At 44.9% G+C, this 18,958-nt stretch overlaps 1 protein-coding gene across 1 annotated transcript in view; it reads right to left on the bottom strand.

The window, feature by feature from the left end:
• Window positions 1-18,958, bottom strand: part of chd5 (chromodomain helicase DNA binding protein 5) — a 34,029-nt gene that overhangs the window by 1,399 nt on the left and 13,672 nt on the right. Inside the window, exons 5-37 of the mRNA XM_029501876.1 lie at window positions 18,600-18,841; window positions 18,388-18,500; window positions 18,120-18,246; window positions 17,686-17,852; window positions 16,611-16,829; window positions 15,558-15,764; window positions 14,917-15,128; window positions 14,303-14,434; window positions 13,947-14,055; window positions 13,513-13,704; window positions 12,739-12,939; window positions 12,481-12,618; window positions 12,158-12,279; window positions 11,791-11,964; window positions 11,471-11,612; window positions 11,104-11,235; window positions 10,764-10,881; window positions 10,520-10,644; window positions 10,132-10,378; window positions 9,450-9,622; window positions 8,653-8,827; window positions 7,126-7,212; window positions 6,841-6,929; window positions 6,448-6,581; window positions 5,016-5,160; window positions 3,673-3,832; window positions 3,498-3,577; window positions 3,150-3,345; window positions 2,970-3,059; window positions 2,672-2,824; window positions 1,939-2,063; window positions 1,296-1,491; window positions 222-385 (exon numbers count right to left, since the gene is read on the bottom strand). Coding sequence (XP_029357736.1) covers window positions 222-385; window positions 1,296-1,491; window positions 1,939-2,063; window positions 2,672-2,824; window positions 2,970-3,059; window positions 3,150-3,345; window positions 3,498-3,577; window positions 3,673-3,832; window positions 5,016-5,160; window positions 6,448-6,581; window positions 6,841-6,929; window positions 7,126-7,212; window positions 8,653-8,827; window positions 9,450-9,622; window positions 10,132-10,378; window positions 10,520-10,644; window positions 10,764-10,881; window positions 11,104-11,235; window positions 11,471-11,612; window positions 11,791-11,964; window positions 12,158-12,279; window positions 12,481-12,618; window positions 12,739-12,939; window positions 13,513-13,704; window positions 13,947-14,055; window positions 14,303-14,434; window positions 14,917-15,128; window positions 15,558-15,764; window positions 16,611-16,829; window positions 17,686-17,852; window positions 18,120-18,246; window positions 18,388-18,500; window positions 18,600-18,841 — 5,086 coding nt within the window. The remainder of the gene's footprint in view (window positions 1-221; window positions 386-1,295; window positions 1,492-1,938; window positions 2,064-2,671; window positions 2,825-2,969; window positions 3,060-3,149; window positions 3,346-3,497; window positions 3,578-3,672; window positions 3,833-5,015; window positions 5,161-6,447; window positions 6,582-6,840; window positions 6,930-7,125; window positions 7,213-8,652; window positions 8,828-9,449; window positions 9,623-10,131; window positions 10,379-10,519; window positions 10,645-10,763; window positions 10,882-11,103; window positions 11,236-11,470; window positions 11,613-11,790; window positions 11,965-12,157; window positions 12,280-12,480; window positions 12,619-12,738; window positions 12,940-13,512; window positions 13,705-13,946; window positions 14,056-14,302; window positions 14,435-14,916; window positions 15,129-15,557; window positions 15,765-16,610; window positions 16,830-17,685; window positions 17,853-18,119; window positions 18,247-18,387; window positions 18,501-18,599; window positions 18,842-18,958) is intronic.

Raw genomic sequence — 18,958 nt, 5'->3', positions numbered from 1 at the left:
CCATGGGGGACATTGAGTCTCCAAAGGTTTTTGAAAGAATGATGTGGTCAGTGAGTCGTGAGCGTAGAAGTATAGAATAGAAACATGTTTCCTCAAGATCCTCTGCTGTGTAGTGCTCGCCTGTCCTGACCAAACCATGAATGAGATTCAAGTGAATCTCCTCCTCGAGGGAATCAAAAGGAAAATCGTTTGGATTCCAGTTTGAGTCCTTCTGGTCTCACCTGCTGCGGCGGCGGCTCGCTGCCTCGGCTGGTGAGGCGGCTCAGGATGCTCCTCTCAGACATCTGCAGGCGGGCCGACACCGGCGGGATCCTGGACAGCATGTTGGGCAGTCGTGTCACATCTGCTTTCATGTCACTCAGAAGTTCCTCCAGCTGGTTCAGCACTGCCAGACCAGAAGAACACACACAGCGTCAGCAGGAGGGAGCGATATGTCGCGGTTGTCGAGAATTCATAAGAAAAAGACGAGCAAGATAAAATGAAGATCCTGTTTCAAATCACCGAGAGTAAAGCAAATTAATTGCGGGGACCCGGGGCCTGAAATTAACAACTTCCAAGAACTAAATGCCATAAAATTTGTCGTTGGCACATAAATCAGTGAGGGTCATGGGCAGCAACATTTTGAAGCGATCACATTTTAACACCTCACTTTGGTACAGTCTTTGGTCTTGGCTTGCTTCCAGACTGTCATCCCACTAATAGCTGGAAACATGTTTTACTGATGAGTGGAATGAAAAGAAAATGACACCACCGTGTCAAACAGGATCTGCCTGTCAGAAGCAGCACGCACGGCAGAGGTCTGGAAACATCTGGATTCCTTTCAGTTTCTAACTAATTACTGCCTGTTTGGATAGATAAACCTGTTTCAAACTTAAATTACTACACAGCCTGCGTCTTCAGGCATGAAAGACTGAAGCAGGTCAATTTACCTTCTGATAAAAGGCATATAAAAACAAAGTCTGTTCAGTGTCACTGCAGTGCTGCAATCATTTTTCACCAGTTAAATTTCTATTTTATTCCAATGAAGCAGCATAAATTCAGTGACCGCATATTTAATAAAACGTGTTTTGTGATGTCCTTAATAGGAAAATGCTGATGATTCTTGAAGGATTTCAGGAGATTTAAGCTCAAAGTTCGAATGTTTGAATGAATGTTTTGCAGAGAAGACCAGTGGGATGAAAAACATCTCGTGGACTTCTATCTCTGCTCTTTCCCTGCAAAAGCGCATTCCGCCCGGGCCTTTGGCGGAGGAAGCAGACACACTGACACGTATAATCTGTTGCTATTTTGGAGACCTTTGTGCAGCACAGCGTTGGCCGGCTTGTTCCCAGCCAGAGACTCCTTGGACAGATGCTGGTGAGACTCTGCCAGACATTCCACCTCAGCAAAACGAGTGTTGAGAGCCATGGCCGGGTGACTGGGGTCCTGGGTCATGTTCAGGTAAGCTGCCCGCCTCAGCTGCTCCTCGATCACCAGGGCCTGCTCCAACAACTGCAGAGTGAGGTGGGGAAAGAGAGAGAGAGGCAGCTTCACTTTGGGTCCAGCTCGATCCTTTATTTGTCTGTACTGTAGTAGTTTGTTTTGAATATAAAAAAAGAAGAGTTGCCTTAAAGCGTCGAGCCAGGAATTTGTTCTTCATCTCCAGGTAGTTTCCTTTATGCATCTCAGTCTTAAAGGGTTCATTCAGAATAGCATAGCGTGGGTCGTTCTGAATGTCCTGCCAACGAGCGTAGCCGTGTCTGAGACAGACTCCCGGTCAAGAAAAAAACAAACAGAAGCCCTGGACCTCATAAAATTCCTCAAATAAAACAGAAAGATAGCTTCAGTTTTATATATTTACTCCTCAAATTTCATAAATACCAGCCCTTCAACTTTCTACTCTCCCACAGTCATAAGCAAGTGCATTACTTCGTCGGATGCCAAGCTTCTCGCTCCCACATCTGGGCAAGGATACGTTACGATGCCAGCCAACAGCCAATAGTCATGGCGACGGTGCCAGATGTCATGCATCTTCCCAGAAGACAGCGCCGCCCGCTCCTCGGTTTGCCACAGGGTGTGCAATTCTGACAGACAGTTATTTACAAAAAAAAAAAACAAAAACAAAAACAAGAACAACAACAAAATAAAAAAAAAACAACAAAAAAAACAAAGTGATAGTCAGAGTTAGCAGCATTTATAGAGAAGCGAAAGCAAGTTAAGAACATAATCGAGACTGAAGACAAAACAAAACAGTTTGATTATGGCACCTGAAATAAACAGTTGCTGTGCTGTCACAGTTGTTTGCCCTTGCTGCTGTCTGCCTTGTCTCTCTGCGGTTCTGCTTCAGACTTCACCAATTAAAAGTGAGCTGCACAATATTACTGAACTGCATTAATATTATGGAAATGAGTCAGAGCCATTTAAAATGTGTGTGGCGTGTTTGTTCCTGCAGTTTTCACTTAAGCTTTAAGATGGTGATGATGAGAAACTGTACTGTTTCTCTGTGTGCTCACTGGGTTCATAAAAGATCCAGTCAGAAAATTAAAAATGAGAAAACTTCCCTTTGCTCCTACAAGGGAATTATGTTCATTAAGTTGAGTAGAAGTAATGTAAAGTTAAAATGCTGTGTGGTGTGATTTCCCCCCTCATGTGGAGACTTTGCTGAAACAGACACTTCAAAGTTTCGTCTCACCTGTGAAACCTCCATCTGCAATATTAAACATGAACTTGGCTTTGAATCCATTTTTGTCCTCCTTCCTGCTGTCGTCCATCTCGTCCAAAGTGTCTTTGTCTCCATTTAATCGACCCTCCAACACGTCTTCACTCTTCATGTCATCTGCGCCGGCTGCACAAACGACAGAGTGATTTGTTTAAAAGAAATATCTGCATGATGCATTTCACCAAAAATGTCTTTTTTTTTTTTCAGGGAAGAGCTCATTTATTGCACCATTTCTGCCTGTCTTTCATTGCAGGCCCTGTAGCACCCATACCTAGCTTATTTTCCTTGTCTTCAGTTTTTGCTAGAGGAGAGTCGGTGTCGCCTTTGTCTAAGAGCCTCTCGGTTTCTTTGCAGGGCTCCACTGAGGAAAGCAGAGGCAGAAAAAACCAGTTTAACGTAACAACCTCAGAAATGAATAAACATTAGAGCGTGTGGATCGAGTGGCACTCACTTTTGGGTGAGGTCTGACTGGATGACAGCTCTGTCTGTTTCAGAGATGACTCCTTTAGGTTGGCAGATGGCTCCGTCTTTGCGGAGGGTGACTCGGTCCTGTCCCGCTCATCTCCTGTTTTCTCCTCGGAGTTGGCCTTGCCCTCCTCGCTGTCAGCTGCCTTCTCAGGTGCAGACACCGGCTCTGCAGCCGAAGTCTGGGGAAAAGCAAACAGGCCGGGAGAACAGAGCAGGGGTGCCGGGGATGTTGAAAAAGGGCGAAGAGACAAATCTCAAAGCTGGGTGAACCATGATGGGTGTTGGGGAACTGTGATGGCAGAAGGAAATTAAAAAAAGAAAAAAGACTCACTTCCTGCTCCGACAGTTTCTTGTTATCTTGCTCTGTGGTCTCCTTGTCCTCAGCAGTACCCAAGAGAGACTCAGTCCTCTCTACAGTCCAGAAAACAGAAACACCTTCCTTTTCATCCAAAACTTTGGAGTTGGAGTTAAACGCAACACAACGGATGTGGACACTTTGCTCTGACCTGGCGGGACGGGGGTGCCGGGCTGCGTGGCGACGGGGCTGGCCGGCACAGGGGTGTTGGGGTCGGAGGATACGCTCTCAGTCAGCTTCTTAAGCTCCATCCCAATGGGAATCAGATCTGGAGAGCTGAGCTTCCCGTTTACATGCTCAAACTCTTGGACCTGCAAAGAGATGAAGTTTGAACAGTGATGATATGATGGCTGACTAAAATAAGGAATTTAAACGGAGAGCTATGACCGTGCCATGCTCAGTCAGCAGTTTCATTTCAATTTGTCTGTGCTCTGAACTTCCTCTCCTTGAATTCAATCTCTCCCTCATTTTATTTTGAAAATGTAGCGAGGCTGAAATGATTAAACTGTAGATCAATGACTCAATAAGCTGAAAAATTTATTTTATTATAAATTAATGTTTCTGTCATTTTCCTCTCAAAAATATTGAAACGATTTCAAATATTCTTCAAATATCAGATTTTAATTGGAATAATCTTTGGGTTTCGGGCTCATTTCCATCAGTTTTCTCATTCAATCGATCACTAAAAACTTTTGGTAGACTGATCAGTAATATTTGTTTTCATTTATTGCATTTGTCAATCTGGGACTACGTACAAAAACCAATAAATATACAAATGGAAGAATGTTCAAATCAATAAAAAATATTCTTTTCATACAGTTTATAGATTAGTTTGCACTAGATAAATACAACTTGTATTTAAAGCTTCCTGAAACAACAGGGAGAGTTAAGTTGTGCATTGTTAATGTCTTACACACAGTGAAGAGTAAAGTCATACTGAATGTACAAAACACATCTGACCTCTCATTGGATTGAATGTCGTTTTTAATGTAAAAATATTTTAAATTAAAACTTTGAAACACGCACAATTATATCTTGCGACATTAACAGTTATTGATTAAAGGAAAAAAAAAAAATTAGTTCAGGGGAGCAAATTGAATACGTCGCTCTTCTGAAAAACACGAACCCATTTTGATGTGTCCTTGGCCAAACTGCTGCTGATGGCTGTTTGATCAGTGTAAGTGTTTGTATGAGCAACATGAGTGATATCAGTGGCAGAAAGCTGTTTTAATGTGCTGACCCGGATTGTCAGAATCAGAAAACCATGTTCGTCTTTTTTTTTTTTTTTTTCTCCCAGGTTGTATACACGGCAAACAAAGCTAACAAAAACACTTGTAGTTGTATCATGTATAAACTGCTCGTACCCGAGAGGTACTCTTGTCAGCACCTGCATCTATTCCTCAACAGTTTGACCTACTTTCTCTAATCTCGCAGCACTACAGCGGAAAACTCAGTATTCTGTGTTGAAGATGCCTTTGGCTGAACGGCCGGTACCTTTTTCCTGACGAGGGACATGACCCCGATCCTGGTCAGGACGTGCTGACGCGACAGTCCCTCACGCGGGACTCCATCAGCGAAGGTCTCTGCCCCGTCTGCTCCCGGCTCACATAGATGTCTCATGAACAGAGACACATAGGCCCTGATGAAAACACACACACACACACACGAAAAAAACACAGAAACAAAAAAGCACTTTATGATACATGGAACAGGAGGGACTCCCCTGGCGTTACTGGCTGTGACACCAGGTGTTAAACTGCTGCTAGCAGTTGGGGACAAAAGAAGTAAAAGCAGCAGCCGCATGAGATAAAGAATCAATTAGCACCAGGCCATTAAAATGAGGAGTGACAATAAAGGTTGTGCAGAGTGTTACCACTCAAAGAAGTGGCATAACATTATTAACACATTAACAGGAGAGATGTTAGCTGTAGCAGGTGAACAATGGTCAACAATGGAGGAGAATCAAACACATATATAAGCAGATTTCGGCTCAATATGTATTTAAATTTGACTATATTGGCCCAACAGCATCAAGAATTTGTATGGGATATTATGTCTATTCTTCAACTATCATGCCACCTATTTATTCATACTGACATATATTCTGAAATATATTCACCAAATAACCTAACGTGGACGTCTTTGGAGCAGAGGAGGAGAAAGGCTTCAAGAAAACATCAAGAGCTCCAGGTTGGGAAAACGGAAAACAAGACGTCATGCTTAAAACGGGACAAATGACAGTACGGAGAGTACATATTAAGTTTGATGCTAAATTGTTACTATGGCGACAGTGACAGCAGATTAATTGGGGGCGGAAAAAGCAATACCATTAACATTATAATCGACAGGAGCAGCTTCCACAAGTATAGTTACTTCTGCAACCCTTTTGGAATTGATGGCATTTTATCTGCACAAAACAAACCAGGCCCATCGGTTTGTGGATAAATTGTCGTCTTCTTAGATGTGGCTGCACTACCTCAGCAACGAGCCACCATCAGCATAAAATAGGCAGCCCTTAACTGGCACAGACACAGCTGTTCCTCGATGGGATACATCTGCGGAAGGATGGTCCAGAGGTGACGCACCCAGAGGAAGGAGGACGAGAGTCTGCATCCTGTTTACTCAGTAACAGTTGTCCTGGTGATGTCAGCCGTGCCGCTGAATAATCTCATGTTTCACGAATCAAACATCACTCAGGGCTGCTTACATTCTCAGTGTTTTTGGGTTGTTTTTTTTTTTTTTTTTTTTTACCTCCTGCTAATGACAAAGGGAGCTGACCCTGACCTTTGAAAGCGACACTTTGCTTTTCGTTAAGCAAATAAATATGAGAGGCCCAGTGTGAAAAGGGAAGTGCAGTGAAATGTAATACATAAATACTTGGTGTTTCACACTTTAAGTATAAAAACAAAAACAAACGGGGCGTTACCTGAACTCACGCTCACTCTTCCCTCTCAGGTCCCTGACCAGCCAATGAGAGTTGAAAGCGTCCTGGGGAGGCATGCCCCAGCGCATGATGGCGTTGAGGAAGGCTTTCCTTTGGCGAGCGTTGAAGCCCAGGACCTTAGGAAGAGAAGAAACAGCTTCAGATGGAAACATCTGGAAGAGAAGCTAATCAAAATACAGAGAGAAAAACAAAATGGAGGGAGAACTGAAACACCGAATTGCGTCCCAAAGATCTGCTCTTGCTCTGTTCCGACATTTCCATTCGACATGCAATCCGCAAATTTCCTTCTCTTATGCACAATTGACAGAATGAAGGCATCATCCCCATAATGCAACGAACGAACGTCCAGAAATGTGTTCCCCAAAATATACATACCTCAATACTGCCCCCAACACGTGCCAGTAAGGGCGGCAGAGGTTTGTCCTTCTCACTCTTCAGCTGCCGACGAGACTGCCTGCGTCCACCTACAACACATGAAACCAAGCCCACCGTTGGAAGGATCTTTCTCCCAGATAATCATTTTAAAAGGATGGTTTGTGTTATTTTGTGCATCCACTGAACTGTAAAGACAAATCAAGACTACAATATTTGTATAAAAGTGATTCTACTTATATATATATATAAATTATCTATAACATTTTTTTTTTTTTTGCTGCATACCTTCAGGCCTTTCCTCAAAATCTTCGTCCTCGTCCTCGGACCCCACGGAGTACTCCGACTGATTGTCTGAAAGATCATCCTGCCATTCTGAGCCACACATCAAAGAGAAACAGTACATTGTGTTCGCTTCTGTTGGTGGCCACCTGATGGCGCCATGGCACTGCAGATTACTACAGACCACTACAGCTGGGCATGCACAGATTTTTTTTTTTTTTTATGTTTTTGTACCACTTCTGTCCTCTGGAAGCGAGGTGAGAGTGTGCTACTCGGCCAGACAATCACTTTAAACTTGGAGTGTGCTCCAAGCTGTGATGGGCTCTGAAAGTCTTTACTCTCTGACTGTCTGCTGCTGTTGAACTGTGGCAATCAGGAAGCTCAAGCCGCCCTGAAAAAGGTACAGCTACAGGAAATATAACTGCAATAGACGTAGAAGTATTTTTTTTAAATGACGCTTCAAAGTCTACGGAGAAGACAAAACAGCTTTCGCTCAGCATAACACAACCTATGGTGGATTCAATGGCGGTCAAGAGCTCTGATTGATCCTTAAGAGAACTTAATAAACATGATTGCTTTGTGATTAATTTCTGCCATTTCTGCTTGAACTGGGCTGATGTACCAAAGAAAGTATCACCCTGTTAGCTGACCAGGCATGTAAAGATAGTGCAGCTTGAGCAGAGCTGTTCAGTCATTCAGCTAGCTGGATATCAAAGGTGATCACAGCGCTTAGTTTACAACAAGAACTGTTGACGTGCACTAAATCCAGTGGAGAGGAAGATACGCTGGTCTGTAGAATGGTATCATGACTATATAGGGAACTGTGTCTCCTGTATCTGCAGCTGTGGGCCTCTTCTTTACGTATTTAGATACAGTTCGTCACAGCCAGTGTGCTTCCTATGTCGGCCACACATTTAAGTGACACCTTCAAAAGCCATGAGCTCTTTTATCAACGAGAAACTCCTGCTAACACATGATATGTGTGATGTTCATGCTCAGTTCAGAGAAATGTCTGAAGCAGAACAATAAAAGTGTTAATCTCTTGATTGGTTTTCTTCATGGCCGACGGGCAAACCAATTCAAAACACAACACTTTAGTATCGACTGTTGGAGCCGTTCAAACATCTTGCAGCTGCTAAACTCAAGGAGCATAATTTGAGGGAGATTAAAAAAAATAAATAAATAAATAAAAAAAGCAGATCCATACAATTAAGCCCAAACAGGAGCCCGCTCAGTTGTTTATTAGAAAATGATGTCTTGTCTTGCAGAGAAATATGCTTTTAGCTCGCCTGCCACCTGCGCACAAGCCAGCTGGTAAACCGTTGGCTAACAAGCCAAAAAGCTTGTCTTCATCGTCCCGAGTGTTGCTTTTTTTTTTTTTTTTATGTGTGCGTTTGTCAGTGTATTTGTGTTGCTTCCAAAATGCTGCCAAGAAACCATTTGGCAGCATTACATTAAAGATTAACACTTTTAGTGTTGGAGGAGGCACAAGGCAAAGCAAAAGCCAGGCACGTGTGTCTGTCAGCAGCCTACCTTGGTCCTCCTGGGTGGTGTCGTTGTAGTTGACCTGCTTTCGGATACGCTTCCCTTTGCCCAGGTTGCGAGCCAGATCCTCCTGCTGCTGCTCGTAGTGGTGGCGGAGGAGTTTTTCCCAGTAGTCCGGGTCCACGTTCTCCTCCTGCTTGATGATCTCCCGCTCCACCTCCTCCTGAAACCAAACACAGACAAACATTAGATGCTAGTTATGGTTCAGAGGCAAAGTCAAATCCAATTCTTGTAGAATTTATGGTGGACATGTTTCAGTTGTGCATAAATCCCATTTTCATGACAATACAGTGAATCCTTAAAGCTACAGTTTGTCTTGCACCTCATGTGCTTGTGCAGTTGTTCGCACTGTTGCCTCACAGTGAAAAGGTTCTGGGTTTGAACATCGTGCCATTCTGGTTGGTGTCCAAACATATGCAGGCCGGGTTAATTGGTCCCACAGGCGTGTGATTGACTGGTGACCCTGACCCTAGTCAGCTGGAATCACCCCGACCCCCCATGGAAGGACAAGCAGCATGGCTAATGAATGGACCTCGTGTGTTGCATTACTGCACAGTGAAAGTGATCAGTGTGGCTTTGAAAGTACATCAAAACCCTTTAATAAAAACACTTACATTAGGTGTTTTAAATGTTACAGTGAAGTGTGTGTGTGTGTATCATATGATCTGTTTGTTCAACGTTGCCTTACGGCACCACTCGCAGGTCGAGCCACCACAGTGTCCATGAACGAAGGCGGATTTTTTAAACCGTGTGTGAGGTAAAAACAAAAAAAAGAAAACATTCACCTCTCCGTCCTCTTCCTTCACCACATACTGAGCCACCTTGAAGGAGCTCAGGTACTCGTTCATGTTCTGGATCTCTGTGTCTTCGGTGGCGTCCTGGCTGCGGTCCAACAGCTTGGAGATGGCGTCATCGTCGTAGTGAATCACGTTGCCCTCCTCTCCGTCTTTGTTGTCACCTGTTTTTGAAACCTCCCAGGTTAATGACTGTGAGAGGCAGTTTGCCCAAACCCACAAATTTTATCTACAAACCCTAATTTTTATATGGCTTCACTTGCCATTCAGTTTTTGTCACTTGCTTTCCACCTGACAGTGCAGAGATTACCCCAAACTGACTTTCACTTTGTGAGTCATCAACTTGCATAAAGTAAGATTGGAGGATATTGCTACTTCACCAACTGCAGCACAAACAGAGCAGGAATAAGTGGCCTCTGTGTCCGAAAGGAAAAGGATAAAGGAAATGTAATATTAAGAAATGCAAGAAACACCAAAGCCTTTCAGCGGCTCCACTGAGGTCCAAACATTTCTGACTGAGCATATTGAAGATGGAGGGGAAGTTTGGAGCTTGTTTGCAACTTTTCTGGAATGAGCGTGAATAAAACAAACCGAGGAGCTCAGGCGGCGCCAACACACCAGATTCTGTGTTAAATCCTCATAGCTGGAGGGAACATTTGGAGCAGGGACGTACCCATGGTTCGAGCTGCCTCCATTTCATCTTTGAAAAGCTCCTCCGTGCCAAACTTGAGGATATCGTCCAGTTCTTGTTTGGACATGGAGCCAGTTTTGGAGCCGAGGCCCGGCCGCACCACCAGATGGGTCAGCATCATCTTCCTCTTGGCCACCTGAGTGATCCGCTCCTCCACCGAGCCTCGTGTCACAAAACGATAGATCATCACCTTCTTGTTTTGGCCGATGCGATGCGCTCTGCTGAACGCCTGTAGCGGTGGAGGAAAAGAGAGAGAGAAGTAAATGACAACGAAAGAAAACAACTAGAGCAGGATAAAACCTTTTTATATCACACAGTGAGACAAAAACGTGTGCAAGTGTGTGAGGCATATTTGTAGAGAAATCAGTACTTGAATGTCATTGTGCGGATTCCAGTCAGAGTCGTAGATGATGACAGTGTCTGCACTTGCAAGATTGATGCCAAGACCTCCAGCTCGTGTTGAAAGCAAGAAGCAGAACTGCTGAGCGCCCGGCGCTGTGACAGAAACCAAAGAAGGGTTGACGTGCGTGTGTGTGTGTGAGAGGACGTGAAAGGGAGGTTGGAAACATGCATCAGAAAACTCACCCAGAGAGATTGTGGATTAAGACACTCACCGTTGAAGCGGTCGATTGCCTCCTGTCTCAGGCCTCCGGTTATTCCTCCATCAATACGTTCGTACTTATAACCCTCAAACTCCAAAAAATCTTCCAGCAGATCCAACATCTTTGTCATCTGGTGTAACGCAAATTCATGCAAGTGAGCTCAGATTTAAGGGAATCGGTCTAACTGAGGAAAGTCCGAATTTTCACTCGAGATGATGTTTAGTAAAATATCTGTTGATTTATACAGCTGGCACTTTGAGAGGTTAAATATGGACAGCCGGGCTTTAAGAGCTTCATTTAGCGGTGAAAGCTGTGGCCTTCAGCCTAACCTCAATATTTATTCCACTCTTACCTGAGAGAAAATCAGAACTCTGTGCCCTTCATCTTTGAGTTTCTTCAGCATTTTCTGAAGCAGGGTCAGTTTTCCTGAGGACTTCACCAGTAAGTTGCCGTCATAAGAGCCATTGGGTAAAACCGGAGCTTCCTGCAGAGTCAAAAACAAAAACAGTTCCAGGCGTCAACCAGAGAAATACATGAATAAATTCAACAGTTGTTCTGACGGACAGAGCAGATATTTTCCTCTCTGGGTGGAGAATAATGTGAAGCGACAACCGTTTTTTGAGGAAACGCTCATCCAGAAACATTCAGTCTACTCAAGCGTGTTCTGATCTCTACTATTGTAATATACGGTATAATATGATTTAACTGGGCTGCCTCACCACAGCGGCCACGGGGAACAGGTAGGGGTGGTTGCAGCACTTCTTCAGATCCATCATAATGTTAAGCAGAGACACTTGGTTCCCTCCACCTTTGGAGTTCAGAGCCTCAAAGTTTCGTGTCAGAATAAACTTGTAATATTTCCTGAAGGTCAGAGGACAGAGATCAGAGATCAGGAGAGGAGATGAGAGTGAATCACTAAATCCCTTTCTTTTACTTTATCAGAATAAATATAATAATATAATTTTTCTTATATTTATCTGTGCATTTTATCATTTGTAGCAAGAGTAGGCTTTAATATCGCCTTGATACAGGACAGTACTTTTGCATGGGACTGAGCTCCACTCTGACAATCAGCTCCGTCTTTGCAGGCATGTTCTTAAAGACATCTGCTTTCAGCCTCCTCAGCATGTGTGGCCCAAGAAGGTCGTGGAGCTTTTTAATTTGGTCCTCTTTAGAGATATCGGCAAACTCCTCCAAGAAACCTTCCAGGTTACTGTCCAAGTCACACGAGGAGAATGAAGATTGGAAAAAAGAAATTAAATTATGCCACATGAAAAAAAGAGACAATTTCTTGCTTGTCAAGTTTTATTAAGGAGGGATACGTTGGATTTGCTGACGAAGAGCTGCTGCAAAGATGGAGAAGCAGGGGGGATAAAAATGAGGCGCAGAAGCGAGGAAGGACTTACTTGAAGCGATCTGGGGTGAGGAAGTTAAGCAGGTGGAACAGCTCCTCCAGGTTGTTCTGGAGAGGCGTCCCAGTCAGCAGCAGCTTGTAGTAGATCTTATAACCGTTGAGAATTCTGAAAAACTGGATATTGCACAGGACACAACACGAGAAAAGCTTCAGCGATGCATGTGCTGAAAACTCTTATGTTCACTCTTCACTCTATCACTCTTATGATAGTTACTCTTTTGATTAAGTCTCCTGCTCACATCTGTCCATGTTTCAGCTCCTTCCCAGATAAAACTATACCGTTTTTTGACAGCGACCCCTTCACCGCTGCTGTACCTTTGATTGGTTGTTCTTCAGTCTGTGGGCCTCATCAACCACCAGGCAGGCCCAGGTGATGGAGCCCAGAATGGCTTGGTCTATAGTAATCAGCTCGTAGGATGTCAGCAGCACGTGGAACTTGATTGGAGTGTCCTTCTGTGACACAAAGAAGCATCCAAAGAGCACTTGAAATGTATGCTTATATACTGCTGCTTATAAACAGTGCATCTGTCAAGATTTATCGTGGCCCTGAATGACCCGGTGGGCGTCACGCACCTTCATGCGAAACACCTTGCGCCCTGATTTCACTGCGCTGTCCTCGAAGGTGAACTCATTCTCCCTGATGATGGCCCTGCTGTCTTTGTCGCCGGTGTACGTCACCACGTAGAAATCTGGAGCCCACATCTCGAACTCCCTTTCCCAGTTGATGATGGTAGAGAGGGGGGCGCTCACCAAGAAAGGACCTTTAGAGTGACCCTGAGGGAAGAGAAAGACATGACAGAAAGAGAGACATGTAACAGCTTTTAATCCAAATCTAAAATTTAAGTCTACAGTCCCATTTTTATTTCAGGGGCTGACATCAACCCGGACAGCACGGGGTTGGCTGGCACGGTGGTTCGTGGTTAGCACTGTTGCCCCACAATAAGAGGGTCACAGGTTCGGTTCCCTTTCTGAACAGAGTTTGCATGTTCTCCCTGCGTCTGCATGGGTTTCCTCCCAGCGTCCAAAACATCATGTTTGGGTTAACTGGTGACTCTAAACTGTCTGTAGGTCTGAGTGTGAGTGGTTGTTGGTCTCTGCCTGTCTCTGTGATGGAGGGTTAGGGTTAGGGTTAGGCCTGTCCAGGGTGACCCCGCCCCTCACCCAATGTGAGCTGGGACTGGCCCCAACGCCCTCCGCAACCCAGAAAGAAGAGAAATGAATAAATAAATTATATCAACAGTGAGTTCACGTCACATTGCAGTCGCAGAACCAAAGTCTGATATATGTGTGTATACTGTATATTTGTTATGTAATATCAACATAAAAAAGGAACCCACCCCCCCTCACCTCTTTGTATAGCGAGTAGAGAAACACTATTGTTTGCACTGTTTTTCCCAGGCCCATCTCATCAGCCAGGATGGTGTCTGTGCCCTGAGCCCAGGAGAACCTCAGCCAGTTCAGCCCCTCCAGCTGGTACGGGTGCAGGGTCCCTCCGGTGGCATTAATGTACCACGGCTGGTGCTCAAACTTGATAGTGGGCTAATGATATGAGCAGACAGCGGTGAATCATTACAAAGGCGAGAGGTGCTCACACATTTTTCTCAAATGTAAAGCACAGCTACGTGAGTGGAATTATTTCTCCTGCAGTAGCACCACGAAGGGATCTAAGTCAGAAAGCTGCTGCAAGCAGGAGGGCAATAACAGTGAGGCGTTGTATTTCCAAAAAGAAACAGGTAATTATAGGGCAGCTCATTGGACACATCAAAAACAATTCGGCTTACATCGATGATGGGAGCATCAGGAGGGACCTCCCTCTTGGGATGGTCCTCTTTTAGTTTTTTCCCTTTCCTCACCAGCAGGGGGCGCTGATCCTCCCCTAGAATTTGCTCCCTAAAAAAAATAAAAATAAAAATAATAATAATAAAAAAAAAAAAAAAATTGCAGCAATATTATGAGCCAAACAAGTCGAAGTGGGGAATCACAGACAGGGGGCAGGACGGAAGAGGAACAGCAGCAGATGTAGGCATATGCCTTTGTTTATCCGTGCGTTCCAGGGATTTATTTCGGTTATCCCTCCTGTCATCTCGGCGTCATTGAGAAATAAGGCTGAGCTCATATTGAGATGCTGTCAACCAACCTGTGGTCCCAGTAAAAAGCTTTCTGGGTGTCATACTCTGGGATATCGAAATCATCCACCTCCCAGGTGCACTGGTCGTAGGGCAGGTCTCTCCACTTGATCAGGTAGTGCACATCTCCGTCCTTATCAAAGCTAAAGGGAGGAAAACAGATAAACAAAAATGGAAAATGATCATTTGTTATTACGATATCACACGGTACGCACAAAATCACATAATCACAGTAATTTGCCACTTCCAGCAACTGTAGCTGGAAGGGAGACACTTTTTAATATCTGATATAGAAAAATATACGATTATTCTGCACCGAATCTGTCTGAATACACATTTCTGTACATAAGACAAATGACAAAGCTCCAACAAAGGCCTGGAAAGTTTGTCAACTTATTGAAGTTAACTTATTGTTCTTCTGTTTGGAGAGAAAAATGTTGCTATTTCCCAAAATCTCTCACTGTGCACTTTTCTGTGACTTTCAACACCCACATTTTCACATATCTCCATAGTGAAATATGCTGCAATCTCCTTGTATAAAAGCGAGAGGAGCACCGTGTCATGATGGAGAACTCTGAGGACAGTCTGTCAAACATCTGGAGTAATGATGCCTGTGAGCAGCCACCTGTGGTTGAGTATCCGGTGGATGACCATCCACTCCGGTTTGATGCCGTAGCGGTAGAAACGCTCCTCCATCACGGCGTACTGGGGGTCTTTGCTCTTCCTCTTCTCGCTGTTGAGCTCTTCCTCCCCGGAGCCGTAGTCGTACGGCGGCGGCTCGTCCATGTCGTTCTTTCTCTGGTAGTTCCGATACATGACCGTGTGATACAGCTCCAACTGCACAACCACAGACACACACACACACACACACACAGCATGACAATCAGATCTGCTTCAGTGTGGTTCAGCAAACCTTTATACACTTTAGTCTTGATTTGAGACTAATTTTGTTCGCTGCTCAAAGTTTTGCAGGATTAACTTCATGAAGGGAAGACGGATACAAAATAAATTAAGATACAGTAACTGTCCTGTTGCTAAAGAAGGGAGACGACACTTCTCCTGAGCCAAATCTGAAAACGACCACTTGCTCTATCATCACTAAATTAAATGTCATCTATGGCGGCACTCTGATGTGCCTACTAACGACGGCTAAATGGCGACAGGAACATGAATTATCGTTTCATAATGAACTCTTCTGAAGGCCCCGTGTTTAGCACAGAGAACATCCCAGCTGTGGCATCAGCTCAGATAGTCGTGGTGTCTGACCTGCAGCTCGCTGACCCAGGAGCAGTGCCAGTAAGATAGGCCGGCCCACTTCACGAAGAACTCCCTTTCTGGGTGGCCTTTGAGTGGGGGCTTGGTCAGCGGATCATTTGGCTTGCCGTCCGGGCCTGCAGGGAGTTCAGCTGGCAAAGGGGGCTCTCCCCAAGTCCAGTGCAGAATCTTTTGTACTTTACCTTTCAGTGGAGGACACTGAGAAACGAGAGGACAGAGGGAGGTGGTATCAGAGCAGGACACTTATAATATCAGAGGAATTCAGTTCACATTGATTCAACATACCAACATCCTACTGAGATAGTTTAAGGCTGAAGTCTTCCTGACTTTGGCTGGAAATGTTTTATACAATCTCAAATTTACACATGCGAGAGTTTTCATATTAATTTTATTGTCTACCTGGTTGGGTATAACAATGCATGTTTAAGATCACCGTTTATATCAAGTTAATCCAGGCACCACGACAAGAAGGTTCAGAGAGACGGGGATAGATCCGAGATGTATCCCGCCCTCACCCAGTGTCAGATGGGATTAACTCCAGTCTCTCTGCGATGATGGATGGATGGATATTCAACTCACTGAAAATCTGTATTTCTAGATCTCTTTGTCATTATTTGTTTTCCTGCGCCCTTGATCTCTTCATCTTGAATATTCTCCACAAATCCTCGTCACTCCCAAACTCAGTGCATCGTAAAGTGCATATCTCCGACTGACTCCTAACCTCTGTCACCATGCGCACTTACACACAGCTCAGTGCCCTGTAGAGATTTTTACACTTTGATTCTTAGCTTCTGTTTCTTCTCAAAACATCTCAGCAAGTCATTTCCACAGAGCCCAGAAAGCCGTTAAGCGACAGCATTTAGAAAAACATTCCATGTAGTGCTCAGATGAAATACTGAGGAGGGTAAACCTGCTGTGAGGTGCACAGAAATTCATATTCAGTCTGTGTGTTGCAGTCATCACCTCAGGAGGTGGATGTTGCTGTGAATGACAGGCGCTGTGTGACACGCCATCACACGGCGCAGGCTGAGGTCTTAAACTCACCATGCATCGAGGACACAGCCACTCCCCGTTGGGTATCTCCGGGAGAGGCGGGTTGAGACAGTGGATGTGGTAGGAAGAAGGGCAGGTATCGCAGCACAGGAGCTCACCTCCGTCTTTACACACCCTGCAAAACTCCATGTGGTCATCCTCCTCCTCAGCCACCACCTCCTCCTCTTCGTCCTCTTCATCTTTGGCCTCCCACTGGATTCCCTCTTTCTCCTGCAGCAAAGTCAAAAACGACCTTTTTGTTTCCTACAAATGACATGATCTTCACATATTATCACGTTGCTTGTCCGCTGATGGAGACAGCCATATAAACATATTGAGATCGAAAGGCTCCACTATCAAAGCGCTCCCATTTGCGGTCTGGATTTCTTACAAACGCCGTAGTGTAGATTTTCAAAATAGTAGCGGCTTTGAAGCAGGGACTTGACTGGCTCAACACGTACAGAATACTGACAACTAACAAGACACAAGGGGAGTTTTTAGTCCACAGCTTGGACTGTCGCTGCTGTACTGTACTGAGGTCTTGAAGGGGGAAAAAAGTGTCTCTTCTACAGAAAATTTAGATAAATATTTCACACTTCTCTCTAATCTTTACTCTTTTCTTGTCACATTCGGGATTCTTTAACTCCTCACAACCAGAGGCGCCCCTTCACAACCTGTTAAAGGGTTTGTAAGAAGATGTTGGTTCATTTTAAACTCGGTTAACATTTCACTCACAGACTTCACAGAGCACACGTTAGTAGCATGAAAGTCAATCGTGCACCTTTCGCAAATGGTGGAGGACGTGTCAGCACTGTGGAAGTCGAGAACCAATCTGGTCCAAAATGAGACTGTAGAATCATCGCTGGATGTGCGAAGTAACGTTGCCGGATTATCTCAAACGCTCAAGTTATATTGACCTGCTAAATCCTCACACAAGTCAAGCTGTAGCAGCCGGCCCAGACGCCCTTCGATTACCTGATCTGCTGTTTGACTGACAAGTAAATGGTCACACCTCACAGATTACCACTTCAGAAATAAAAACACAAAACTTTACAGAAATGTTAATATGGAAATCCAATCAACTCACGCAGTGCGGACAGCTCCATTTGCCTTCAGGTGCCTTTTCCAGCTCCGGGTCCAGGCAGACCAGGTGGTACGCTCTGGGACAGGTGTCACACAGGATGATCTCCCCTCCCTGCTGGCAGACCTCACAGTAATCCTGGTGGTCCGTCTCATAGCCGTCACCATCCTCCTCTGGAGAAGGTAAATAAAAACAAAAACAAAAGGTGGCCAGTTCCTATGCACTGAACTACAGTTGAATGAAGTTGCTGAGCTAAATGAGACTCCATGATTTTCAGGGCAAACGCTGCAGAGCAAGAGCATCCAGAAAACATTCGCAGAGTAAATAAAACTTTAGAAATATTCATTCCAAATTCCTTGTTGGCCAATAACAAACAGTGCGGTTTCACTGGGACTGTGGAGGGAAAAAAAAAGCATCATGACTGTCGATGGTAAACATACTTTTCCTTTTTTTCCGCCCACGTCGGGCCTTTTTCTTGGTGGCGGCCCCCGAGGTATCAGAAAGCACAGAGGCACTGTGGATGCTGATGTCATCAAAGTCCGACTCCTCCAGGAAGTCTTCCTCACTCTGGAAAAGCACGCACAGAAACTGATGAGCTCAGGGCCGAGAAAGAAAGTGAGCACGCTTTCACGTACAAGTACTCACTTTGATGCCATCGAACATACAGACAAGAGTAAAAAAAACAAACAAAAACAAATCAAGACATACCGAGGACGCTTTCTTCTTCTTCCCACTTTGGCCCAACTTTGATTTGGTCTTCTTCGGCTTCGGTTTCTTCTTCACTTCCTTCACACTCTTGCTTCTCTTTCTCACTCCTTGACCTGAGACACAAAGATCCAGACAGCAGAGGAGTTAAACAAGTGGCATTCTTGTGTAAAAAAAGAAAAGCCTGGATTCTGCCAGTGCTCGCTGGGCCTTACCCTTTCCCTCTTTGGTTTTGGCTTTTTTGATCGGCCCCAGCTGAGCGCTCAGCTGGCTGCTGCTGACAGACGTTGGCTGTGCCACGGTAACCGTTTCCACGGCAGCAGCCACAGCGGCGGCCACAGCGGTGGCAGATGCGCCTTTGAACGGGTTGTTGGCGCTGAACTCTCGCCACTTGGCCCCTAACACCGTCATCATCTTTGACATGGGAATCTTCGGGTTCTTCTTGGCAATGAGAGGCCTGAGAGGAAACAACAACAGCAGCTTAATGGTGTCACCCTTCATTCCCAGTGATGCGATTTCTGCTTCCCCCACAGTGCTGGAGGGAGCTGGGCCTTGATTTGCTGACACCCCACTG

The sequence above is a fragment of the Echeneis naucrates genome, chromosome 5, assembly GCF_900963305.1.
Source record: "Echeneis naucrates chromosome 5, fEcheNa1.1, whole genome shotgun sequence".
NCBI classification, from domain to species: domain Eukaryota; kingdom Metazoa; phylum Chordata; class Actinopteri; order Carangiformes; family Echeneidae; genus Echeneis; species Echeneis naucrates.
The sequence above is the reverse complement of the archived record's forward strand: the minus strand, read 5'-3'. Positions and strand labels throughout refer to the sequence as shown.